Source organism: Watersipora subatra, chromosome 3 (genome assembly GCF_963576615.1).
Source record: "Watersipora subatra chromosome 3, tzWatSuba1.1, whole genome shotgun sequence".
NCBI lineage: Eukaryota > Metazoa > Bryozoa > Gymnolaemata > Cheilostomatida > Watersiporidae > Watersipora > Watersipora subatra.
The window spans coordinates 22,626,803-22,654,782 of record NC_088710.1 but is presented as its reverse complement, the minus strand read 5'-3'; the positions used below and the strand labels follow the sequence as shown (position 1 = coordinate 22,654,782).

Genomic DNA, 27,980 nt, shown 5'->3' with positions numbered 1-27,980 from the left:
GATTAAGAAAACAACTCTTGATTAGCAGTTTGTACCAGACAGTGATTGTATTTTGCTATGCTAACAAACATACATGTATCAATAGAGTTAATAAAAAGAAAGATTCCTGTTATTACATTATTGAACAAAGAAGTCTAGTGACATATGACATTGTGAGTGCACATAAGCACTTTGTGAACTGTGAGACAGGCAGGTGTAGAGATGACGAATTTAGTCTGGGTGCCAAAAAAACACTTTAAACCATTAATTTAGCATTGATACAGAATTCATAAGTTTTAAGCACAGACAAATGGAGAAAAAAATTAAGAATATTTTAGAGAAAATAAAAGCGTCTGATATGGACAGATTTCTATAAGTGTCACCAAAGCAAACTGTATATTTAAAGATTCATTTGACTAGATTGCAGACTGAAGATGCAGGAATTGACGTAAAGCAATTAAACTTCAACTATTAGTTGACACTTGCTATGGAATGACTCAGTCTCTGAATGGGTGGTTACCGTGCCTTCAACAGCATCTACACCAACATAATCGCCTTGCTGCAGCCATTTATTAGCTATGGTGAGGGTCTCCAACCAACGGGGCTTAGCAGGACCATATGCATTCTCATGCAACAGCTGAGATATGCAGAGTAGAGAGTCTCCAAGGATAGTCAACATAGTGACGCCATGCACTGTGACTGACAGTTCTTGCAGGTGTTTGTCACTGATATGGTAGAGAACAAGCTCAAATGTCCCACCAACGGCTATTGTGCAGAGGTACTCTGGGGGATGATCTAAAAAGAGAAACAAGCAAGCTTTTCCTACTATCTTCAAACTAGGCAAAACTTGAGTTATACTCTCCCTCTTTAGACCTGAATGTATTGAGCTGAATTGATCACTTGAAATATCAATCTATGAACATGGCAAAAAGACTGATTTGCGTTGCATTAAACCAGGTTACCAAGGGTTGATCACAACTATTAGATAAGATAGAACTGGTTTTAACGATTAAAGGGCTAAAATAACGATTATTGTTACATTTTCCATTTAATAAGGATCTCAAACGAGCCACAAAATTCAGAGTAAAGAGCGAAGGCACAAATCGACTTATGATCAATACACAAACCAGTTTTAGTAAAAAATTGAGCTGATATCTACCAAGGTAAACTGTGCTGACAGAGATTTAGAAACAATGTCATAATAGTAGTTTCGCTGCCAAAAGCTATCATATGAGGTAATAGTAAGTTTCTAGTTTAATCAAAGCAGTATGCCTCAACATCCTTTCACATATGTAATAATACAGACAAACCTACAAGCCAACTACAAAATAGTGAAAGATCTATGGAGGTTTCCTTTAAAACTTCACCAGACTGAAGCTGCGAACATCAAACCATTAAATAATTAAGATACGTCAGGAGAAGACGATTTTTTATAATCAATTTGTTACAAGACGATCATCCAGACTTATAAACGCGGGCAGACTGAGACTTGTATAAGCTGATAAATGTTAAATATAACTTTTCAAATAAGAACCATTCTAGACAAACTATAAAACTACACAGAGAGAAATTTTGATTGAATTTTAAATCATTATTAAATCTAAATTCAGGGTGACAAAACTGTACTCAAAATTGATTTAATTGGATTTAATAATGATTTACCTATGCCAACGCATACTGTGGCTATTAAATCATATTATGATTGATAGCTGAGCTCCTGTACAGCTTTGCTAGTGCCTTTTCAATCATATAATGATTGATAGTTGAGAATTTGTACAGGCATGGGAGCGCTCATTCAATTATATTATGATTGATAGTTGAGTCATTGCACAGGTATGCTAGTGGTTTTTCAATCATATAATGATTGATGGTTGAGCTTCTGTACAGGTTGCTAGTGCTTTTTCAATCATATTGTGATTGATAGTTGAGATGTTGCGCAGGTATGCTAGTGTTTTTTCAATCATGTAATGATTGATAGTTGAGCTGTTGTACAGGTATACTAGTGCCTCTTCAATCATATAATGATTGATATTTGAGTTGTTGTACAGGGATGCTTTTTGTGGAAATAACCAAAACTAAATCATTGTGTGATTTAGTGCTGTGCTGCCATGGATGCTCCCTGTTCGAACTTGTGGCCCAGCACCTTGACTAGCAATGCTACTGCGCAGTTTGGGCCTCATCATTTTTTCTTTTTCTTTTTTTTCTGTTTTCATATTTTTGATGAAACAAAACAAACAAACAAACTCTGGTACTATCATTTTTAAATTACAATAAAAATTGTGATTTTATACCAGGAGAAGACAATTACACATTGAGGTTAGTTATTTACTATGAATTATTTTATTTCCATGAAATACGGATGGTAAATGAATGTATAAGCATAATATAATATGGTAGCGTTAAAGGTATAAAATGAATAAAAAAGGTTTAAAATGAACGGTTTTGTGATTATGTATTTACATGTGCATGTTTATAAATATAAAAGAGAAAATATATTGTGTATTAGCAATACCAACCAAGACACCATCAGTTGGAGTTCTAGAGAAACTGTTGCTGACTATCCCCCATCATTTGAAGAAATCTCCTCTGCAATGCAGAGGCTGTTGACATCAATGATGAGGGCAGCCGTAACAGACGTTCCACCAGAACCCCAACTGATGAATGGGCTTGGGTATGGTACTTCTGATTAAAAACAAACAAGCACTTGACATAGGCCAGAAATACATCTACCTCAGTTGCCATTGGGAACACTGCTCCCGTTGGCAAAACCAGGTAGATGCACCCCTGTGCCTTTGTCAAGACAATTGATCCTATTCTTGTATCATCCAGGATACTTTGTGGGTGTCTTTCCATGAAGAGGCTGGTTGCTGCCGACTTGCCCCTCAATACACATTTTTTCAAATCGTCTAGCTTGTCACCTATAAAATCACAAGGATAGTAAATTCTTAGTTTTATGGATACAAAAAATTGTACTTCTGATATATGCTGTTGTAGTCATCTAGCATGACGATGGGAGATAATGCAAACCTCTAGCTCATGTAAACTAAGCTACAACTAGTAATATAGTTTTGTGGGTAGGTGAGGTTAATGATTAGGAGTTATCTAACTCTGTGTTAAGAGTTAGGAGAAGATGATAATACAACTCATAACTAATCACTCATGTAAAGTTGGGTAATTATTATAATACAAGTCATAACTAAACTCTGCTACAACCAGCATTATAGTGATGTGGGTAGGTAGGGTTGGGGGATGATTATATTATGTAACTGATTAAAACTAGTTTTGGATATTGTTTGTAGGAGTGAGTATAGAGTTATAACCATGGGTGTCATGATTCTCCACATACCTTTCTTCTCTGTCATAATCATGACCATGTCGGTAAAAGCATCTGCATCGGCAGCCTCCGTCTCCAGACCAATTATCAATCTGAATTCATACTCGATCTGTGTAATCAAATGACAATTATTAATTTAAGGCTACTGGCAAATAGTTGGGCTGGTATGTATGGTGAAACTATGCTGATGTGGCTGCACCATGGTGAGGCTGTTTTTGAATTGATTTTTTCTATCACTAGTATGAATACTACAATGGCACCCATTCAAAAAACATTCAAAAGGTTGGTGCATCAGATTGAGTCCTTTTGAAAAAAGTGGGATTTGCCTCCCCTTTGTGCCATCCAACAGTACACATCATTATAAACAATGAGTATTTCGAGGGAAGCAATTATTAGTCTATTCAAACAGACTATGAAATAATATGACAAAAACCTACAGTACGTACCATTTCAAAGCCTCTTGTCAGGTGCGGCCATCCCTCAACAAATTTCGTTATATCTATATTCTCCTCTAAAAGATGGGTTCTTCTTTGAGTAAAGGTTTCGCTCAGTAGCTTTTTGCTTTCTTCGTTAAGTAGAGCATCCATGTTTGGTGCTGCTGAAATTTATATATCTCGAATTATTGTTTTGAGTTTTTGTGTTGGTAGGAATCCGATATCAATGTGTGTTTCAATGAGCTACATGCAAATGTGCATTCCTGAAGTAATAATCAATACATGCATATGTATGATAGGCTAACCGAGTGCAATCATTAACTTGCATAGTCCACAAAAAATTTTAACTCATGAAACATACCAGTTGACAGTTTAGCTTTATTGGGTGGCATAGTATCTAAACCTGTTCTCCTTTTTTTTATCAGCACCATTGATCTTTTGATATTTTTAATGCAATAGTCAATGGCCCCTCCTTGGGTAGGCCTTGTGTGGAACAAGTGGCCCTGTAAAGAAAAATATGAAAACTGTCTATAACCACCCTTTATAATACCCTTTTTTACAGCTAAACAAGTAACAATATTAATATCTACCCAAGATTTACAATAGCGTAAGAGCTCATTGGCCGTTATTTTTCATACATCTGCGTTTTTGCAAATAATAAACAGTAATTTGAATCATAAAAGATATATAACCAATCTTGAAGAGGATTTTATGCGTTTCAACTCATGTTCATCTTTTCTTGCTGGAGAGCAGGTGTCTAAAGACAGATTAATGATTAAGAGATATCTAAATCTGTTTTAAGAGTTGGGAGATGATAATAATACAAGTCATTACTAGTAGCTCATGGAACCTATGCTACAACTAGTAATATAGTGATGTGGATCTAAGCAGGGTTAATGATTAGGAGTTATCAAACTCTGTGTTAAGGATTGGGAGTTGACAATAATAACACAAGTCATAACTAATAGCTCATGGATCCTATGCTATAACTTGTAATATAGTGATGTGGATCTAAGCAGGGTTAATGATTAGGAGTTATCAAACTCTGTGTTAAGGATTGGGAGATGACAATAGTAACACAAGTCATAACTAATAACTCATGGATCCTATGCTATAACTAGTAATATAGTGATGTGGATCTAAGCAGGGTTAACGATTAGGAGTTGTCTAACTCTGTGTTGAGTTGGGAGATGATAATAATACAAGTCATACATAGCTCATGGGACCTATGCTACAACTAGTAATATTGTGATGTGGATCTAAGCAGGGTTAATGATTAGGAGTTGTCAAACTCTGTGTTAAGGATTGGGAGATGATAATAACACAAGTCATTACTAGTAGCGCATGGAACCTATGCTACAACTAGTAATATAGTGATGTGGATCTAAGCAGGCTTAATGATTAGGAGTTGTCTAACTCTGTGTTGAGTTGGGAGATGATAATAATACAAGTCATACATAATAGCTCATGGAACCTATGCTACAACTAGTAATATAGTGATGTGGATCTAAGCATGGTTAATGATTAGGAGTTGTCTAACTCTGTGTTGAGTTGGGAGATGATAATAATACAAGTCATACATAATAGCTCATGGATCCTATGCTACAACTAGTAATATAGTGGTGTGGATCTAAGCAGGGTTAATGATTAGGAGTTGTCTAACTCTGTGTTGAGTTGGGAGATGATAATAATACAAGTCATACATAATAGCTCATGGAACCTATGCTACAACTAGTAATATAGTGATGTGGATCTAAGCAGGGTTAATGATTAGGAGTTGTCTAACTCTGTGTTGAGTTGGGAGATGATAATAATACAAGTCATACATAATAGCTCATGGAACCTATGCTACAACTAGTAATATAGTGATGCGGATCTAAGCAAGGTTAATGATTAGGGACAATCTTACTCTTATTCATAACCTAAAAACTTACGTATGTCACTCCACTTGGATCTTTGTCTCCTTTCAGAGCAGGGAATGCAGTTACCAGATGTGCTGCCAACTCTCTCTTGTCAGTTGCAGTAGGGGAGCTACAAATGCAGTGATTATATTACACAGGTGCTGATAGTTCTTGGCCATGTGACTAACAGATAAACAACATAATTCCATCAAACAATGCAATTTACATAATAGTCTAGCATAGCCACATTTCTGTAGTCCACCAATACAATAGATACATAATATAAGGCCTACAGGCAAGACATTCCTTTTTTGGCTAAATCTGGAAGTCAAAACATGATTATGTGGCAGAAGCTTCATTATTAACATAATCGTTAACATAACCCATCTCCAACTAACAACCTATGTGACAGATACCTGTTTGGATGTGTTTTCCTCCACCAAAATGTTCTGAATGTTATTCTGAATGATGCGAGTCAATTTGGTTTGCATAATTTCTTAAGATCAAAATTCTAAGCTTAGTATTGGTTAAAATAGGCAACCTGAATACCAGGTCATCAAAAGCGCCAGCATTTTCAGTGTTTCGCTATTTTTGTTACTAGGCGTAAGTAGCCTAGGATAAAGGGAAGTCATATAATTATAGTTTCTGTGTGTAATAGACAAAGAATTGAAACAATGCTGGCCTTATAATGTAAACATAATCTGAGTTAGGTAATTCAAAATCTATGCCGCGACCCTTAACAGCTACTATTTGTTTCGCATGCCTTTAGCATTGTTTAACAATCTATATTAAAGATGTTCTAAGGTGATCCTTGAAAAGAGGAACTGATCCAACTCTTCAAATGTTATTGAAATTCTCTTACCTGCGACTGGCATTTATTTAAAAAAATTGGATTTGATCTTAATATGAAGGTAAAATACCAGTAACATAGTTTAAACATGTCTTCCAAAGATATTATTTGAAGTTTGTTTAATTTGAAATTGAACATACTAAAAGTGACATCATTATCATAAAAGGAAAAAACCACAAAAATACCACGCGATGGCATTCTTGTGAAGATTGTTTTGTCAGCCCTGAATGGTCAATATAGATTAACTCAACATACTCCTACAATTTGAATTAATGTATTTCAACTTACTTGTTTTAACTCCCTCTGTTTCCTCATAAGGAGTGTTTGTGCTCTTAAAGTCATGTTAGGCTGAAGCTTGGCCAGCTGGTGTTCCGTCAGCTCTATAAAAATATCCTCGTCAACTCCTTGGTCTGAAAATGATTTAAAAATTTTAGTTATATATTATGGTTGAATATGTGAGCAATTTTTTCATAGTTGTTTTGTTCTTTCTTTGAGGTTACATGTTCTATTATATGTTTTAAACAACAGCTAATACATATTAAATTATAAAATATTTGGGATTGTGAGTTGTCTTAAAAATCCCAATACAGCCACCATTCCTTTTGCTCCAAGTGATGTGCTTGTGTTCTATGATTTTTGGAATATTCAATAATGTAGTTCTCAGGAATTTTATATTGCTTGGTTGCAAAAACATTATCATGACATTTACAATAGATTTTTGGCTAAATATTGCCATGTTGTATGTTATACAAACTCACCATGGCAGGTTTTCACAATTGACTCTCCAAATGACTGCAGAAAGTGTGATGACACAGATGGCGCGAGCTCTTCATAATTACATGTACTTGCTTCTATATTGTCTATGTCGTCACTACGATATGTTTGATAATTATCTGAATAGTTGTCCATTGTGTTGTGTTCTCTACGAAGTGCTCGCTTTAACAGTGTCAAGTGCAAAATGACCATTGCCAGCTTTAATTCTACAATGTTGATTTAAAAATGCCTACCTTGTTTTCATTGGTCACTGCTATGATTAGGCTGCCCAGTGTCTGACCTGCTTATCATCATCATCATAGATATTGGGAATTCATAGCTGTAAAGTCAGTAGACCTGCACGATTTGTCTCCCCATGCCAATTCGATTATCGACCTCAACTTCAATCGAACACCGTTTATGACCAACACACATCAGGACTCACCACGGTGTCAAACGATGTCACAATTGATTGCGGTTAGCCTGACACCGAGGCAACCTGAACATCCTCATTTCATGAACCCTAACTTCAAATTTTTGTAATGAAATTTAACCCTTTCACTGCCAACCATGCACAAATTCAAGTATCTACCCAGTGCCAGCCATTTTACCGAAAACTGCCGATATTGCGTCATGTTATGTATACAGTAATTTTTCAATCTCTATCTAGAGCATGTTTGTTACGGTACATATTTTATTTTGACAACATTTTAATTAACATTGCTATCCAAAAATTCAATGGATCTATACTTTGTGCGATGATAAAGCTATGTGAAGCTACGATCGATGCGAAGCTAAAACGATTCTCCACAATGTTCCTTACTCTTACAAAACTATTACTTTCACCACTATCAAAGACAATGCTACTACTTTAATTATTAGTATGACCACGAAATTCTGAATTGGCTACAATGTGATCAACATAACTAATTACCTGTTTTCTGACTCGCGCGCGGTACTTAATGAACTCACACAAAAAAATGTTCATTTTTAGGTTAGAAAGGTTAAAATTGCTTCGTTGTTTTAGGCTGATTTTTCTAGAGAAGTTTTCGGACAACATTGTCATCTTCATAAAAGTCTTAAAGACCGTGGGTTATGTTGTCAACGAATAATAAAATCAGGTTACTACGTAATTGCTGGGAAAGTCGCAATAATTCATCTATGGCAGTGGACCCTAGAAAACGCATAAATGCGTTTATGGCAGCGGGAGGGATAAATAGCTTTCGAGAATGGATGTGATATCTACGTATATGTAAAGTAAAAATTAAAAAACCTGTCAAGAGAAAGTAGTGTCAATTTCCATGGATTATTCCGTGTAACTGCCCAAGCACGCAGGCATAGTTTTTATGATATGGAAACCGAAACCGCGCCTCAAACTCACACCGGTTAACCGGTGTTTTCGGTTTTGTCCGATGTCAGAAAATAAAATATTCCGCTCGATTTAATATAAACTAACCGCAACCACGGGATCAAACCGAAACATTTTGCAGGTCTAAAAGTAAAACATGGCCAATTTGTTGTATTTAGCTGAAATACTGTGAATAATAGTTAACCGTGAATGCAATGATTTGATTTTGTATTTTCAAGCTAGAAATCCAAAAAAATTTAAAAACCCCAAGATGGCAACATAAGTAAAAAAAAGGCATAATGGATATGGGTTAATCTGGACAGACTCTTTTGGAGGGAGAGAGAGCCATGCCTCTATCCCACCACGCAAGATGTGTAGTGTTGCTACTTGATTTGACATAAACCAAATAGCTTATCTTATACTGAATATTGTATTATGGATACATTAATCATTTCAGTTGGGTTGAGTATCAGATAGATAGTGCAACAGTAGCAGAAATGTGCAGTGTCAAAAATGCATTACTATCATGGTTTCTCCTTATTACCAAGTAAATCAAATTTTGTGTACACAGCACCAATAAGTAGCAAAATCGACATCTGTATAATACTGTGTATCAATGCCAGCTCATGGCAGACCATGGCCACCCCCTTGGCTCACATATAACCACCTTAACTCCATGTTCTAAGCAACACTTAACACTTATAAAGTAAAAAAATACAGATTACAGAGCTTCTGAGCACTACAAATGACGATGCAACTTTATAGGAGAAATCAATCTTCACCCAGTAAAATAAAATACATTAAAGGTTTCTATGTATCGGATTAGGTGAAAATAATTGCCAGATAGTTGCTCCCAACCAAATGTTTCACTGGTAGAAAGTGTATTTGATCGAGATCAGGCAAGGCAAAAATTCCTAAACAAATGTAATGTAGTAATTTATTGAAGTATCTCATCTTTTTAGCTTTAGTAGAAAGCTTACAGGTGGCTCCAGCAATACTATATTATTCACTTATCTTCTACTCCATAAACTACCTTTGGTTTATTGAATGATGAAGGTGAAATTAGGAGATTTGAGTCAGACAATGGCCATTGAATGGGTGGTTTGAAGCCATCAATGAAAATAGTAAGGGGATAGAGTTTTGTCAATAGTACAGCCTCAAGCTTAGATTGCAGCAGTTTGGATACATTAGCTACATGCTACAAATAGAGGATTTCAGAGTCAAGTTTATCCTTAAAGTTTAATCAAGAAGGTAAGTTGTCTTAGCTATTCTATCTCTGGTGAAATACAGTCATACTGGTGACAAACATAAATGGGCCATTAATGATATCCATGAAGCATTGGTAAAACAACTGTGACTGCAATGCACAATAATTTTTATGATTTGCTGAAACTTTATTTTTGTTTTCATTGAGAATGGCAGAATGGCTTCAGTTGCCTCAAAACCTGATATACAATGAGCTCTACCAAAAACCACTCCCTTCAAAAGGCCACCATAATTGAGGTGCCAAGCCATATATAAATAAATTCTATATGGCTTAAATCGATTTCAATGTAAATTATTTACATTTAAATCATACTCATTTCAAGGTATCATGAGTTTTGCTGTCGATCAAGGGGTGGTTTCAACTACCTGTTTCTACTGCAAAACCAAATTACAGAATATTGGTATTAAGACTGCTTGGGATCATAGTGTACAGTGCTCAACGAAACATCCTGACAGCAAAAAGAACAAAGTGAGTGATTATAATAGCTAAATGTTGTCAATAAAAATGTTCTTCTCAGCTGTGGCTGTAATTTGTAATATTACCAGGTCGCTTTAGTTGTCGTGTTGGCCCATACCAAAAGCAAGCACTCCCAATAACTCACAGCGTCATTGTTTCATATACAGCATAAATCCCATCATTGAGTTAAGTTATGTAACTCATGGCGTCTGTTAATAATGAAACAAGGTATAACCATGATGTAAATAAACAATCATATAGTACATGTATTAGATAATTGTGGTATCAGTAATAGAATAATACTACATGTATGTATGTATGTACTCATACATGACTGTAGCCTTTTAATCTTGTGAGATTTTGAAAGAAAAATTCCACAAACTTGGTCCAAACTTTACTGCTTGTATAATAGGAACTAATAACCCAATAGAGTTAGAATATAACTCAATGAGTACCCCTGAGGTGTCAGTTTGGAGAGGGAGGTATAATAAAAGGTGATGTTGTAAATTTTTATTGAAGCCCATCTACTTATGCTGTCTATTTCATTTTGTACTATTTTTTAGATAACCTGCGGTGGTTGTGAAAAAAGTTTTGTCTCTACAAATACGAAAGTTCGTAAAGCACACTATACCAACCATCTAATCACAACTCATAGAGAAAATTCATCAGGTATGTAAATTCCATTGATAAATTTCCCTATTTGAAGAAGTAGTCTGACCTTTGCAAAAGGTGCGTAACTGATCTCACCCGATCCAAACTGATGGTACATTATGCGTACATTATGCAGTGTCAGACAGCAATAAATTCATTTTATTACTCCTGAAAGGTTTTCCTTCAATACGATTGAGTGACACAGCAAAATCATACAACAGCCAAGCTTCTAATGAAAATGTTGAACTGTGTGAAGCAACGAAGGATGACTGCACAAATGATGAAACGAAGTTAGTTGGAGATGTATTTGGAAGTGAAGAGACAAATTCTTCTGCCATTTTAGATACTGTGACGAGGTGAGTCATAAATCATAATTATTTTTACACATACATGTAGATACAAATTGCGCATTTCTACCTCGGCCAAAAAATAACAGTGAAGTTATTAACACTACCAGATATAAATAGCAAGTGAACTCAAGGTGTATCACGATGAAAAAATTTCCATGCTAATCATTGGCTGATAGTGGATAAACATCACTGTCTGTTTGCATGAATTTTACAGAGCAATAAACTCGAGAAGTAGGTACACCTACTTCCTTAGTTGGTGCATCTTCCTCAGTTGAACTTCCTTTCTTGGGAGAATATCTGGAAAGTTTGAACAAACTGAGACATGAATTTATTTATAATTCTTCAAATGTATAAATTGTTCATATGTATCAATCGAGGGGGCTGTGCCCAGTTCTCAGGAAGGGAGGATGTCCAGTACTTTTTATTTATTGTCTGTTAGTTTCCAATACCAATTTTAAATCCAGCTCTTCTGTCCAGTTCCAATTAGGAAACATATAATTTTATGAATTAACCCAAGCCTGATGTGGTTCAAAATACAATACATTACATTTCTTAGTTTAGTCAACTCAACTGCCATGTCATTCTCACAATCCTTTTGCTGGAGGGAATGGTCTGGTTTTGCTCAATTATCTAACCAGGTAGGAGATTGCTTTGCTCGAATAGTAGTGATAAAGGCTGCTGCGAATTGAAGCATGATTTGCAGCAGTCTTTGAATGCTTGCAATAAAGCAGCATCGTGGTTTCATAATCCATTTATTATGGCACCAACCTTTATGATTTTTAACAATCCGAAAGCTAGCGGATAACCATGTTTGAATTCGATATCATCTAGCCTGGGCTAGCCACTGCGAGATTTTTATTAAGTGGGGCTGGTTGTTGCATACAACAACAGCAATCAATATCTCAAGCATATTGTTTCTGGAAGTGGCCAACATTCAGTCCAAGTTATGAGTGTTTTAAAGTGGTTTGACATACTTTTTAGTAGCAGCAATGGAAGAAGCACACTTGAATTATATAGGGCACATGTTTTTCTTGAAAATAACCTTTTTGAAAAAGAAACTATTTTGGGGGTGCCTACTAACTTTAAGTGGGGCTGGTTGTTGCATACAACACAACAACAAACATCCCCTTTGTATAGGCTCGTCAAGGCTATATATCATGGCTTGATTGTTAGCCGCGCTCGCTACATACAATGAACTAAATGGGCCAGTCTCTATGTTTTTTACAAAAGCATTGCGATGCCAAAAGCATTGCCATGGCGACAAAAGCAGCGCATTGTGCAGCTTGCTCAATTGAAGATAACAGTTTATGCACAATCCAACAAAAGTTTTAGGGCATTGGTGAATAGATGTTATTGGGCTCACTGAATTAGGAAGGCTTTAGCATAACAGCCAATGTGTTTATCATCTAGTATGTCCATTTATATAAAAATATATCGACTACAACTAACTTGACACACACTGAGTTCAGGCTACAATACAACAATATTAGATAGAGGGTTTTACCATTGTATGAATTATATCTAAAACTGCCTACCAAAGCAATGTTTAGCTGATGACCCCGTTTTCAACATTCTTTTATTGTAGCTCATTCCATTTTTTTGCAAGTGAGAAAAGGTTTGATACTATAATTTTATCTGGTTTTAAATGTACAACTAATTAGTCAAGAGCTTCACAACACAATGCTATGTTTATCAAGGAGAATGTATACAAAGCTCTAATTATTAATATGTACACAACTTCGTCATGCTGGTGAAATTTTAATCGCTTCAAAATGAATTTTTTCAATATCATAAACGTCTCTTATACTGTTGACATTCCAGGGTAAACCAATAGTATGCAATGAGGTGATTTTTCAATTATTCCAGATTTGAAACTCAACAATATTATGATCATAGCTACATTGTATTTCCTTACCACAAGAGTCCAAGATTTTTTAGAAAATTAAAAAACAATTTTTACAAGTTGATTATGTCAGTCCTTGCCAGCTATTTCATTGGATTCATTATATAAAGAGCATGCCTGAAGAGCTTTCATTGCTCCTGCATAAGCTCGTTAATAAACAGCTTTGTAAATGACAGCTCAATTTTGTGTTGCTGGTAGAACATGAAATTTGACTTGCTGTAGTCAGTGCAGCTAAATTGATGATGTGGTGGTCTAGATTTATTAATGAGATCCCAGTCTTGGCACTTATAATACTAGACTGTTGACATCCAAGCTAAACATATTATGATTGAGTATCTGGTAAAGCTCAACCCTGTTTCATAAAATGAAATCAAAACAACAGTGTGAATACAGATTCACACATTTACATATTAACATTTTTAACAAGGTTAATTTGGCTTGTAAAATTCAATAATGAGTTCCAATTCTCTCTTTATGATGACATTTATAAATCTTTCTTAGTTAGGTTGCTAGAGGATATTTCGTCCTTTACCATTTGACACTTTTTATGCAAAATGTTAATACAATTACCAATTCTCAATAATTTACTCTGTTGTATATTCTTATTTCGGTATTTCATTACTCCAGCGATCAGACCAAAGTAGTCTTAGGCCAAAAGTTGTGTTTGGCTACACACAGTTTCCACAAAGTTGTGCAAAGAAACCATAGTTCAGTTAACTCAACAATGCTTTGTTGAAAATCTTTCTTGGGAGAATATTTGGCCAAGTTTGAACAAACTGAGGCATAAATACATTTATAATTCTCCAAACGTATAAATTGTTCATATGTATCAATCGAAGGGGCTGTGCCCAGTTCTCAGAAAGGAAGAATGTCCAATACTTGGAATGGTCTGGTGTTGCTCAATCACCTAACCAGGGTGATTGCTTTGCTTATATAGTATTGATAAAGATAAAGGCTGCTGCAAATTGAAGCATGATTATTCTTGTAATAAAGCAGCATCGTGGTTTCATAATCCATTTATTATACCACCAACCTTTATGATTTTGAACAATGCGAAAACTAGCGGATAACCGCGTTTGAATTCGATATCATCTAGACTGGGCTAGCCACTGCGAGATTTTTATTAAGTGGGGCTGGTTGTTGCATACAACACAACAACAAACATCCCTTTTGTGTAGGCCTGCCCAGGCTATATATCATAGCTTCATCGTTAGCCGAGGTCGCTGCATACAATGAACTAAATTGGCCAGTGTCTGTTTTTACAAAAAGCATTATAAAATTTTTATCACTGCATAAGTCAAAGCACTAGTCTAGTTCTTTGAACTGATATAACCAATCAATAGAAATGGTATTGACCTGGTAGGCGCTAATCAATTGGCAATGGCTATCCAAAACTATTAATTTTCCCATCGGGTTTGTCTTCTGTAACTTTCTCTCTCCTTTTTCTTGATATTTCAATTAAAATGTTCATGAATTAATTCTGGTTGCCCGACCCCACTGTTTTACAGGCATCACTGGTATAAAGCTCATGAGCAATGATATGATACACAGCCTTCATATCAATGTGTGAATATTATTAAGCTATGATTGTAATCCAGCCAAATTTAGAAGCAAGTTGAAAAGCCGCATTAATAAGGTCTCGGAATTATGAATGATGTAGTGATTACAACTGAACTGTTACAACATGGCAGTGTCACTACAGCTGTACATGCACAATAAAATTTCACAGATAATAATCTATAGCATCCCGGCTATAACAATAAAACCCAGTGGGGGATAACAGTAAACTCCCTACAGGATGAAAATATTCGATGGATATAAAATTTCGTGATTTCGCCAAGTGAATTCTACAAATTTTTAAATTCCGTGAATATTTATTTTTATTTTTAATCAAAAGGGAGAATAAATACTACCTCAAATGATAAACTAGCGGCTAGGCATAAATACTAAATGTCGCCGAGTTCCAAAACCTTTTCAAAATCATCGCAGGGCTTCAAGGTAACCCCTTTGTCTATGCATCACATTTCTTTACAAAATTATTCAAGGTTGTCACAAGATATACAGAATGGCGTCATCTCAACAATCTCTCCTACAGTGTTTTTACACTAACATATACTCCATCAACCTCAAATATCGAAGTTGAAGACGATAATGATCCAGATCTGGACATTATAGTATGTATTGGATTTTCAGTGCGGATATGTTTTCCATAATTAACTGTGTCGGTTAAATATTTTGTTTAAACACTGATCGCTTTCATTAAATACTTCAGCTATTGTTTTTGTACTTTCTTTAAACTTTTTTTTCTTTTTTGTGTTCACTGCAGATTGAGAATGAATAAAACATATTCCTATTACTAAAACTAGAGACATGTAGTAATATCCACCAATGCATGCATATTGGCAGAGAAGCAACCAGTCAACCTAGACATTCATCAACAACAACTCCTTGATATCGCTGTAGCAAACATGATTATATTATATATTCTATTTCATGTATAGATATATCATAATTTATTACAAACTTGAGTGTACAAAAGAATTTGGCGTATCCCTAAAAAGAAATTAGAGGGTTACTCTCTGGAAAGCGTATCTCCTAACACTAGTTGATCATATACTATTAAAATGCGATAAAATCGCTATGAAGTCAACAAATATTCACATAACTTTTTTCTCAATCTTTTAATCCGAGTGTGTCTTAAACCGAAAACAGTAAGCACTATTGGAAAGGGTGACACTACGTCTGCGCTACTAATCATTGAGCAAGTGCATCGCTTCAATGGGTCAACTATGCTACTTTGTGAAAAGCCTGAATTCCTTCAACTTTTCTTCAAGCAACACAATCAACGGCTGTCCTTGTCACCTGTCTAAAGACATCACCAAATAGCTTGGGATTATTCCATGTGCAGGCATTTTCTGGTCTTTTGCTAATCGAAGTCAACTTTCTCAGAAAACTCATCTAGTTTAAGTTCTAAAGCAAATTGTTTCTTCATTATTATTTTTATTTGATTAAAAATGAATCGTCATGGACCAAGTGATAGTTACTTCAAAGCTGAGTGAGAGTATGTGATGATTGATTTACCTTAATAACATTAAAAATGATTGGATCATACTTTTTGCACTAAAAACTTATAAATCCTTTACTTATCATGAACTGACCTAGAAATGGTAACTGATCACAGCCCTACCACTAAAAATGATGGAATTATAGCAAAGAAATGGTAGGATCATTTACCTTCATTGTGATGCCAACTTGAATCTCTCTATTAATTTAAAGGTCTATCCCTAAACAGTTTTCAAGTGTAAGGGTTAGCATTTTCACATCAGGTGCACAGGCTATAATGAAACTTCAATTAATCACAAAGCTTTTTTCAGAACATCTGATAAGGAGTGTATGTGTATCACACAGCTCCAAATATTTAATATCATGCAAGGCAATGCTTGTAAATTAATGTATTATGTATACATGACTGATTCATTACCTAAACTATGCTAATACTACATCAAACCTAAGCTTCATCTAAGATGATTAGGAATGATGGAAGTCTTAGGCCATTAAATTTAAGTTTTAGACCCACAGATTTCTTAACTATTTGCCGCGCAGCTTTAATAGGTGATATTGTTGAGATTTAAGGTGATCTCTGTTTGCTAGGTTTCCGTTTGTGTCTATGTTAAAAGATGAAGCTGTATGTGCTTGCTTAAAGTTTAAACCACTCTCATTTTTCTTGAGTAGTTGATGTTTTTGGGAAAACTTGAAATTTCCCTTTTTATTTTTTTGTTGCACTGATTGTTTCTTCCAAAATCATTTTACTTCCATTTTAATGGACATTTCTGGGAAGTTGAGCACTCAATATGAATTTACTGTGTAATAAAATATTATCAATTATACCATTGCAAAAATTCTGGTTCTCTCACTGAAAAGCTGTGGAAATTAGGTATAAGACAGACTATTTAAACAAATATTTTTATGGGGGAGTTCCCCCGCACCCCCTCTAACGAGAGGGCGCTCCGGCGCCCCTATTTGGACTCTCCCGCGACGCTACGCGACTTGGACGAGCCGCTGGCCCGGGAGTCGTCTCGTCTACCTGTCACCATAGAGTACCCCCATAACAAGCCTTACACTTCAAACACTGTCTATATTGCTGTCACTGTCTTGGGTAGATGTTAAAAGCAATTTTCTCGCTACTACCTGGCTAATAAGGAAGTTTTCATCAGAAGTCTTCTCCTAAAGGTGTTTTTGCTTCTTTTTTAAAATGGATATATTCTCCTGATTAGCAGCTGCGGTCAATTTTACCTCAATTTCAAGACCTCCCCCAATGATTTGTGATCTTCTAGAAATGACATCTACTACCCTTCTAGTCACTGGTCCTCCGTGTATGATGAAAAATCATGTGAAAAATAAATATAATATTGTTTTTACCAAAGAACCAAAGTACAATTCAATTATTAATTTAGTATAAATGGTTTTGAAAAATAGCTTATTACATACCACAAGTTGTTGGTCCATCAAAGGCCTTCAAATCGATGAATACTTTGGAAAACCTCTGAATTTAGACTGTCTTGGCAAACTGTTGTTTTTGTGGAGTTGTCCCTAGACAAGCGGGGTGAGCAAAACAACAGCTTAACACAAGACGCACTGTACCTGATGCAACAGCTGCACTGAAAGGGAGTTGGTCTCTTCTGTCTATGCGGCTTGGCTGCGATGTTGCACCGGTCGCTCGATTGGTAATCATAATGGATTTCACGTGAAAATTTATGTAGAAAAAATAAGATAGCAGCGCTTATCCAGAGACCAGTCTCTGCGATAAAATTTAGTAGAACTAAAGAACTTTGAAAACGACAGCAACTAAACATTTTGTTATTTGTGCGCTCAGTCAGTTTTATTTGTATTTTTGTATCAGTCAGTTTTATTTGTATTTTTGTCTTCATCAGTTTCATTTGTTCTTATTAATTTTATTTTAATTTATTTTATTCTCAAGTTTTACTAAAGTTTTCGTAAAGGCTGGTCTCTGGTTATACGTTTACATCTTATTTTTTTCTCCGTAAATCGTTGCGCGAAATCTGTTATGAATACCAATGAAGCGACTGACATAACATCGCATCCAAGTCACATACATAGGTAGACGGAAGAGACTAACTCTCTTTCAGTGCAGCTGACGCATTGGGTGCAGTGCGCCTTGGGACAAGCTGTTGATTTGCTCACCCCGCTCAATGGAGACAACTCTGCAAAACAACAGTTTGTCAAGACAGGCTACTCTGAACGCTGCAAGAAATTTATAGCTTTGCATGATCGACTCGTAGTTGTAAGCTAAATAGAAATCGAAACACGCGGTGCGCGCATGCGAAGGGTTAACTCTATTGTTAGCCACAATAGAGGTAACTCTTATTAGAGAGTGATTGTGTTCATCTATGAATAAATTAGTCTGCGAATATATAAGAAAAAGCCAATTTGCGCAAAACTTAACTCCACGAATAAATTCATCTTGTAGGGTAATAAACATCTTATGGGCGATACTCTGATTAAACAGTCTAGGTCAGTCACAAGATATCAATGTTTTCACAATAAACTAAGTAAAATGCTAAGCTCATCAGAGAAATGAAATAGTACAAAGACACCCAATTTTAAGGTAGCATATTGATGAGCTGAATGTCCATTGTTAGCCAATAAAAATTTCATAACATGCCTTAACGGTTCAAGCTTGAATTTCTTGGTGCTGCATATAGCATTTGAAAGAGAATTTTCGTTCGATAATAAATGAAAATATATTCAGAACCCATTAACATCAGGGCTAGGAAAATAGACGAAGCTGCATTGGTACTCGGAGGTACTTCTTTCTGTATTAGTGTTATATACAACATGTTCTTTCAATAACCAAAAGCACTGCAGATATTGAAGTGTTATTTTCAATTTGTCATATTCTTGCAGCCTTGTCAGATACCACAAACCAACAGCTATTCTGAATATACATTATCTGCTACAGTTTTTACAAAAACTTAAGCCATGACCTAATTTCATGACCTTGCTTAATCTCTTTGCTATGCACTACTTCATATCAATTCTTCACTAATGATCCAAATAATACTTTGACATGGTATAAATGTCTTTTGTGCTGTTTTTCTTGTTTAATTTATACATGTTTTTATTTCCATAGGTTTATACTTCGAATCCAAGCAAATCCACGTATCAATTTAACCACCTCACAAGAGATAGTGGAGGGTATAGCTTCTATACTTGGAGACCTTAAAGATCATCAAACTGATCCTGAGTACCTTGATAGTGTCTGGGCTGGCATTCAACAGATATCAACCCAGCACAAGCGGCTTAAGTTCTTTGAAACTGAAGGTTATGTCCCTGCTGTCGCCAAATCCATTGGTCAACGTTTAGAGACAGTAACCTCAAATGGGAATAGCACACAAGTGATGGTGAAAACTGAGATACAGTATGTTTCAATACTATCCACGCTTGAGATAGTACTTGCCAACAAACACATAAAAGAACTGATCTTCAAGGGGATGAATAATGACACCGATCTTATAAAGGACTTTAGTGACTCAAGGCGATTTGCTTGCTCTGATCTATTCTCCAAGCACCCTCATGCACTGCAGCTTAAACTCTACCAGGATGATGTGGAGGTATCAAATCCATTAGGTGCCAACAGAGGTGTCTACAAGCTCACAATGTACTATTTCACCATTATGAACTTGCCAGCAGAATACCACTCACAAATGAGTCAACATCACCTCGTTTGTGTGGCTATTGCCAATGATATCAAGAAACATGGACACAATGCTGTTACTCGGCACATTGTAGAAGAGGTAAAACAGCTTGAGGAAGGTGTGATCATAAATGGAACACTAGTTTATGTGGTACCATAGAAGCCCTAAGTGGAGATAATCTGGGTCTAAATGGCCTACTTGGCATGGTTGAATCATTTTCAGCCAACCATTACTGCAGGTTCTGCATGATGGCAAGGCCTTCATGCCATCACAACACAACATGCTTTGAAGCTAATCAGCAACTCAGAACGTATGACCTCCATAAAGATCATTTAATGATAGCAGACCCTAGTAGGACAGGAGTTGTTTCAGCCACAAACCTAGATGGCTTGCAGTACTTCAAAGGAATAGAGAGCTTTACGCCTGATATAATGCATGATCTTCTTGAGGGTGTAGCCAAGTTGGAGTTGGGACTAATTCTAGAACAAATGATAATTCGCCATAAGTACCTGTCATTATCTGAGCTGAACAACATGATTGATGCATTTTATTATGGGTTAGTTGTTTATAAATTAATAGCAATGCAAACCTGCCAATTAACTTTCTCACCCCACTATCAACCAATTTGTGGTACAGTTTTACTGCTTAGTGTAAACATAGCTGTCAACTACTGTATATCCAAACTTCCATTTTTCCTGAAACTGATAAGAACCACTGACAGAGGCCTTGTGTCTCAGATCTAGAATGTAAATAGTTTAAATTCCTGCATACATATAGATCGAAATTATACATGGTCCAATGCTACTCTATAGCTAAATATGTTCAGGATGGACTTGATGGTGTTGCCTCTTCCTGGGACAAGTCTTAAGTATAGCCAGTTAGCCAATCAACCAATCCATCCAAGTCATCAAAACTTTACATCAAAAAGTCATCAAATCTTTTATCTTTGCATGCTATGTTTTTCAGGTATACTGACTCGGCCAACAAACCCAGAGCAATAACAATCAGTAGCAGCAAAGTTGTTATAACACAATCCGCCAGTAGAATGTGGTGCCTCCTCAGAGCTCTACCAGTTATGATAGGTCATCTCATACCTCATGATAGCCAAGAATGGGAGTTGTTCCGACTACTCCGTGAGATAATGAATTATTCATTTCTACCAGCACATAGTCATGGATCAGTATCTTACCTTGAACTAGCCGTAAATGATCACCATGAGCTCTTCATCAAGCTCTTTAAAAATTCTAACGATCTCATCCCAAAGCACCATAATCTTTTTCATTATGCAGAGGCCATCAGAAGGAATGGTCCTCTAACTCAGTTTAATGCCATGAGATCTGAGTCGAAACACCAGATGGCAAAGATTACAGCAAGTCTAACTTGCAATTTTTCCAATGTCCCGCTGACTGTAGCAAGGCAGTACCAACTGCATAGTTTTGCAAAATGGAAAGAAGGAGATGTCCATCTTTTAACTGATCTTGCTGGAGTTTGTTCTAAGAGAAGACGAGGCAAGTCAGTCACGATCAGGGGCTCTACTTATAAGGTGGATGCTATCATCAAAGTAAAGCAAGATTGGTGCCAAATTAAAGACTTCGCACTGTTTAATACAGGAGAGGTTCAAATGATTGTATGCAGGCTAAAGACTGAGTGGGCATATGAACAAATGTGCTATGCTGTTGAATCTACTGCGGATGAACTGGTATCAGTATCAATAACGGACATAACTATACCACACCCACTATCCCTTTGGGCAAATGTGAAAGGAGAAAAATTCATTGTAACACGATATGCCACATAAGTAGCCCAACTATAAAAAGATAAACAAAGTAACATGCTGTGGTTACAAAGAATTTACCATTGCGTTTTAAATTATTGGATGTTGTGAGAATAATTAATATTGATTTACTTCAAAACCAATTTTTTTATAACGCAGGTTGTATAACTAGGCTTGTTATGACTTTTCATCTAGTTCAATGAAACTAGTTTTTATTTGGATTTATGTCATTTGTTTAAGGTTTCAGCACACAAGGTTCTAGATACACTATTTTCCTTCAAATTAAATATCACAAGAATTATATAAGCATCAAAATCTGATTCAAGTGGGTAAAGTTTGATCATATATCTCCTAAGCTTGTCTCATCCATAGATATAACATAGTACATCTATGGTCATATCTATGATATGTAACAAATAAAGCCTGATAAACTTACATGGATAAAACATTTATTGATGACATGAATAACAGAAAATGTGTTGAACACATCCAATCAATATGCTATCTATGCAGGCCATAATCCAATTATAATATGTTTGCCAATCAGATGGTTATTATAAAGATTAGTCGGTAGAACCAATGAACTAGTTCAGTGATAGGACAGCCATTGCTGAACTTGTTGTAGCAATGTTATTGTACAATATGTCATAGTCGATAATGTATATACCTGGCACCACGAGTATAAGTTATATAAGTTAACAAATTGTTCAAAACACCAAATTCTTTCAGCTCATTGTCATTATTTTGCTAAGGGAACACAACTCTTGCCCTGAGCAAGGCATTGCCAGCTTTATAAGACTAAAAATGAAGCAAATATTGTTTAAACTATTGAAAATTTATTGATTGTGGACTGTTGTTAAAATTTTCTTTTTTAATACAGCTTTGTGATGATATACAGCAGCTATTGTACCAATTGTCATCATCAGCCGCAAGCCTTTTGAGCAATCATGCTATAACCCAGGGCTGTAGGCATCATTAATACTAAAGTTGCCTGGCCCGACCCAGTTTATTGCGTCTGTTATGACTTCTTATATGTTTCTCAATGTTTGGCCTTACTAAAAATTGGTCTGACCCCATCAACAGCGGGTACCATGCCTACAGCACTTCTATAAACATTTAATTTTGTGGACATGACATTCTGCTTCATAGAATGCATGCAACAACAAAACTAATTGTAAGATTTAATTCGCATTGTGTCCAACAAATTTTCTCATTTTTATTTGCTCATAAGGGAATTCAGTCCAGTGGCACTTAAAAAGATTCATGACTTGTCCCTCTACATCAACTGGAATCATTTTTGCAAGTGAAGTGCTAAATTTGGGTACTTAGCAATGCTCCAGGTCTCCAAGCAGAATGATTGCCACTCTTGTTTGTCACCATACTATCAGATAGGCCAAAATAAGTTGTCCTCACAATGAAATATCTGTTAATCAGAAAATAAGTGAAGGTGTGCTTGAGTGAATGGAAAATGAAGTGTTGTTATATCAAGTTCGTAACACAAGTTCGTAACTACCACTCAGCGTATGCCATGGTCAGTCTGATCATAGGTGACATTAGGATTTATTTGCTCATTGATTATTTTTTACTAAGGCAACACAACTCATAATTGACATTGTGTTTGACTAACATAAATAAGCCCAATATAAACAAGATAGCAACCATTGCATAAATAGTGCAGGTTTCATCAACCTTGTCTGGGTTTTATAGCTGTTGACTATTGATTGTAAGCAAATACCTGGACACTCATCCAGAGCCAGAACGCGCTTACTGACTTACTGCAAGTTGTCTAACGCGCTTCTTGCTGGACATTGAACGGATGTTTTGTGCGGCTGTTCACCCTAACTTTAACTTGGCTGGGACTTGGCTATGAGACTATTTGGCATTCAAATCAAAATATTCAGAAGTATTGCTGTGGTTGGGGATCTCTGTAACATGGCCAGGGTCTGGCTCACCCACCCAACGACCCTGGCTAACTCTGACATGTAACAAAATGAGTACCGACAAGAGGTGGACCAGGGAGTGGTTGATTCATTTATTATTGGGAATAACGTTTCATTGTGTAGTAGCAGTAATAGTAGTAATAGTAGTAGTATCAGCACTAATAGTAGTATAGGTAGTGGTAGGGATATGTGTAACCAAATGTAAGTGGGAACAACTATTGGTCTAAACTGCTGTGGATTGTGGAATCAATAATAAATGGCAACTGTCTCAAGTTTGATTATTTCAACAATGATTTAAAACAGATTTATGAGGAAGTATGTGATTGAATTTTGATTATCACGACTGTCAACAATTAATTAGTGATCATTATCAAATCAATCTTCAGTGTCATATGATTGATTTTTTCATTTTGCTTCACTGATTTAAGAATGATCAGTTGTGATTGAAGTTTGAGTTGTCAGTTGAATGTAGGATAGACTCACTATTTACTCCAGCTCTTGATTAATTTGCCATTAATCATCGTTATCAAATCATTATTCAATCAGTATGGGTATGTGTTATGAGTAACAGTGATTTTTAAATCATTATCAACATATTATTAAATCTTAAGCCTAGGTAAATCAAATTACAATCATTTTTTTCTCTCTGTGTATAGAAATAGAGAGATAGAGAGAGGGAGATAGAGAGAGGAACATAGAGAGAGGGAGATAGAGAGAAGGAGAGAAAGAGGGAGATAGAGCCAGATAGGGAGAGAGGGAGATAGAGAGAGGGAGAGAAAGAGAGGGAGAGATAAACAGCGGGAGAGAAAGAGAGGGAGAGATAAACAGCGGGAGAAAAAGAGGGAGATAGAGCGAGGGAGATAGAGAGCGGGAGAGATAGAGGGAGGGAGAAAGAAAGAGAAGGAGATAGAGAGAGGGAGATAGAGAAAAGGAGAGAAGGAGATAGAGAGAGATAAGGAGATAGAGATAGAAACAGAGGGAGAGATAAACAGCGGGAGAGAAAGAGGGAGATAGCGAAAGAGATATAGGAAGAGGGAGATAAAGAGAAAGAAAGAGGGAGATAGAGAGAGGGAGAGAGAAAGAGGGGAGATAGAGAGAGGGAGATAGCGAGAAGGATAGAGAGAAAGGGAGATAGAGAGAAAAAGGGAGATAGAGAGAGGGAGAGAAAGAGAGATAAAGAGTGGGAGAGAAAGAGAGAGATAGGGAGAGAGATATAGGAAAAGGGAGGAGAGAAAGAGAGAAAGAGGGAGATAGAGAGAGATAGAGAGAGAAATAGAGAGAGAGGGAGATAGAGAGAGAGGGGGAGGGAGAGAGAGATGTTATATGACATATCAACATTGTCAAAGTTTATCAACTAGCTATTTTTAATTTGAAATGGAAATTAACAAACCTTCAGACTTATATTTATTGTATACCAGATGTCAGGTAATGTTTGTAATTCAAAATTATTAAGAACTCAATTTTGATTGGTCTTCAGACTGAAAAAACTGTTTTCACTTTATTTATCCTTTTTGGACCCTTTTACATGCGTCGAGTTAGTCTGACATAATCATTCATAAATTGTCACAGTTTTAGCAGACTGGAATCATGATAATGAACTATGAAGATTGTTTGTGCTACAAACAGAGCTTTATGGCTAGTACACAAAAGTCTAGTACGTACTCCTAGGCTAGTACCTGACTAACATATGACAACAGTTGCAGGTGAGCTAAACCATGTACAGTTGCACTGATAGCAAACAGCTGGAAAGGAAAAAAGTATTTTCAAATAAGAACTTTTACTTCAGGCTACAAAACTCAGTAAATATCCTGTAGATAAAGTACTTCCTCTGTGATTATTTCGATGCAGCGAATGAAGTCATGATAGAAAAAGGTATTGGTGATTGACCAGGTTTGTGAAGTATAGCCTGAGAACCAGTGTAAGTGTGCTAGAGATTAGTGAGACATACTGATTCTATGTAGCACTAGAAACAATGTTTTGAACTCGAGCTGAACAATAAGACTTTCATCAGCAGCAAGTCGGATTATGATTGGTCACAATATAATATATCACCCTATTAATAGGCATGACTATATCATTATAGCAAAAGCTGTCAACTAACTTCATGATCCCCATGAAATCCGAAAGCATATTATGTTTGTTATTAAATTTTACATTTAACGTAGTGGATTTTAAAACACAAGTAAAATAAACCAACAAACTATTCTGTTTTCACATACATTCCACATAATTTGTGAAAATTCTGAGTAAATTTATCTGACAATCAAATAAAAATCATTTTATGTGGACTGTTACTTCTTAATAAACCAATCAGAAGAGAAAAATATTGCATTCAGAATGTAAGGGATAATTTGTGCACTAAATATACAATCCTTGCGTAAGGCTATGATTCACACTTTATATGTATTCACACTCTATATACTGATTCAATTTTAACACTGCTAAATTAACATTTACCAGTTGAATTGTAGCTTTTTGACAGAACTTTTGATATTCTACTCCTAGTCACACCAGTTGAATAGTTCTTTGAAGAGCTGGAAAACACACCGCTTTGTATATTTGCGCTACAAACAAATTGGCAGAAATAGTTACCGAGCATCAATTCTGAAAATATACCTGCACTATTTTACCAAACACCAATTAAACCAGGAATAGAGAGATTAACAGAAAATTACTATTTTTTATCTCCCAATAATTGTTTTATAGCCAACAACTATTTTATTTTTCTTGCAAGGTAAATCAGCACAGAACAAAATATGTAAAATGCGCTTCTTTGTCAAATTTATGAAAGTGAATTATAAATAAGTATAAAACATATTCTCTTGATTACTAAAAGCGCATTTAAATAGTGACTAAATATAAAAACAGAAGCAGATAAGGTGGTGTTAACATAATAAAATAGGTGGTCCCTATTGGCACTTGCATGAAAAAAGTTGGTAGCAGCTAATGGGATAGTTTACATAATACCAAAAAAGGGAGATAAATATGATGGCAAAACGAATGAAGAAGTGCGAGAAACTGTTGATGCTACATAAGCTCTCTCATTTACAATTCAGTTAAATTGAACTTTAAATAGCGATGAAATTTTCATTAGAAAGAGGTTTAGCTTTTTGGCTTTGGTTTTAAATTGGTTGTTTTTTAATGGCCCTTACAAAACATTCAGCAAAACAAAGAATTTTATTGAAACATCACACGTAAAGGTGGTATTACATAAGGTAGCAGGTGGGTATGATGAATATTCAGAGTATGATGATATGCCATTGTGCATTGATACAGTTAATACATGGTTAGTGTAGATGCATGAACCAAAGGAAAGAACATTCCAAATAGGATAATGAAACAAAGGCATAGCAAATGTTACTCACTTCATCCATTGAGTTTCATCGCATGAAACCAGTGAGCTTTTTACTGCTTTCAAAATGCTTGAAATGAGGCCTTTAAGCTGATGAGCGATACCTTCCGTTGGAGCTCCTAATACTAATGTGTGCACACCAGGCGCATCTTTTGGGATGAGATGAGAGTAGATAACTGTTCCGAAAGTTATTTCATTACATTCACTAAATGGGCAAACATTGTCTATAGCTAAATCATTAATATCATAGACTATTGCTTTGTTGCAGGCTCTGGATAAGAATTCAAGCTCGTCTTCGGGAAGGGCATGAATAACATTCATATTATGTTGTTGACAGAGATCTTTATCAGTGGTAGAGAGTTGGTAAACAGTAATGATTAGCTGAACTCCAAACCTTGTGATCAACTCAAGGACTTTTGATGCGCGTACGCGTTTGTGATATAAAGCTGCATCTATACCCTCGTTATCATGAACGGAATATTCTGCGATGTTATCGCCGTCTGTAGCACTGCTGTCAAGAGGACATGACAACAAAACAAACCTCCCTTCGCTCACACTAATTTTAGAATTTTGTAGACGTTTGAAACGACAAAACCCTCGACTTAGTAAGTATCCAGGAAATAAGGCTGAGGCTGACAAGGATTGGCCGACATTTTCAATGAGAACATAATTTTTGTTTTTTAGGAGATGATGTACAACGGAATCGACAGACGAGAAGGTCTTACATTTTCTCCATGGTTCTATCAACTGAACTGAAAGTGATCCGAGATAAAAAGCCTCCTGGTCAGCAAGATGACTCTTGAGGTAACCCGCGATAAGGTTTACGATATGATGAGATGAGTCGTGAGTGACTAAAGCGATGTCTGATACAAAACAATATTGGCTCATCAAAGTAAACAAATGGTTTAATGTATGAACCAGAATATGCTCTATCTCTTGGCATAGCTTCATTCTCTGAGCAACTCTGTCTTT

The 27,980-nt window shown here is 35.9% G+C and overlaps 2 protein-coding genes and 1 long non-coding RNA gene across 3 annotated transcripts; all 3 read right to left on the bottom strand.

Annotated features, from left to right (window-relative positions):
• Positions 1 to 33: 33 nt before the first annotated feature.
• LOC137391014 (uncharacterized) lies at positions 34 to 27,452 on the bottom strand. The gene is made up of 3 exons (XM_068077347.1): positions 27,022 to 27,452; positions 26,114 to 26,220; positions 34 to 774 (listed from the first exon to the last, which is right to left on the bottom strand). Exons 1-3 carry the CDS (start codon positions 27,327 to 27,329, stop codon positions 437 to 439), a joined length of 753 nt encoding a protein of 250 aa, XP_067933448.1. The 5' UTR covers positions 27,330 to 27,452; the 3' UTR covers positions 34 to 436.
• On the bottom strand, positions 2,314 to 3,900 carry LOC137392115 (uncharacterized). Its single transcript, XM_068078743.1, has 3 exons — positions 3,760 to 3,900; positions 3,326 to 3,422; positions 2,314 to 2,897 (listed from the first exon to the last, which is right to left on the bottom strand). The coding sequence occupies exons 1-3, from the start codon at positions 3,898 to 3,900 to the stop codon at positions 2,518 to 2,520; spliced, it is 618 nt and encodes a 205-aa protein (XP_067934844.1). The 3' UTR covers positions 2,314 to 2,517.
• LOC137392262 (uncharacterized) lies at positions 4,131 to 6,909 on the bottom strand. The gene is made up of 3 exons (XR_010978220.1): positions 6,787 to 6,909; positions 5,682 to 5,778; positions 4,131 to 4,250 (listed from the first exon to the last, which is right to left on the bottom strand). It is a non-coding gene; the product is annotated as an uncharacterized lncRNA (long non-coding RNA).
• Positions 27,453 to 27,980: the final 528 nt, after the last annotated feature.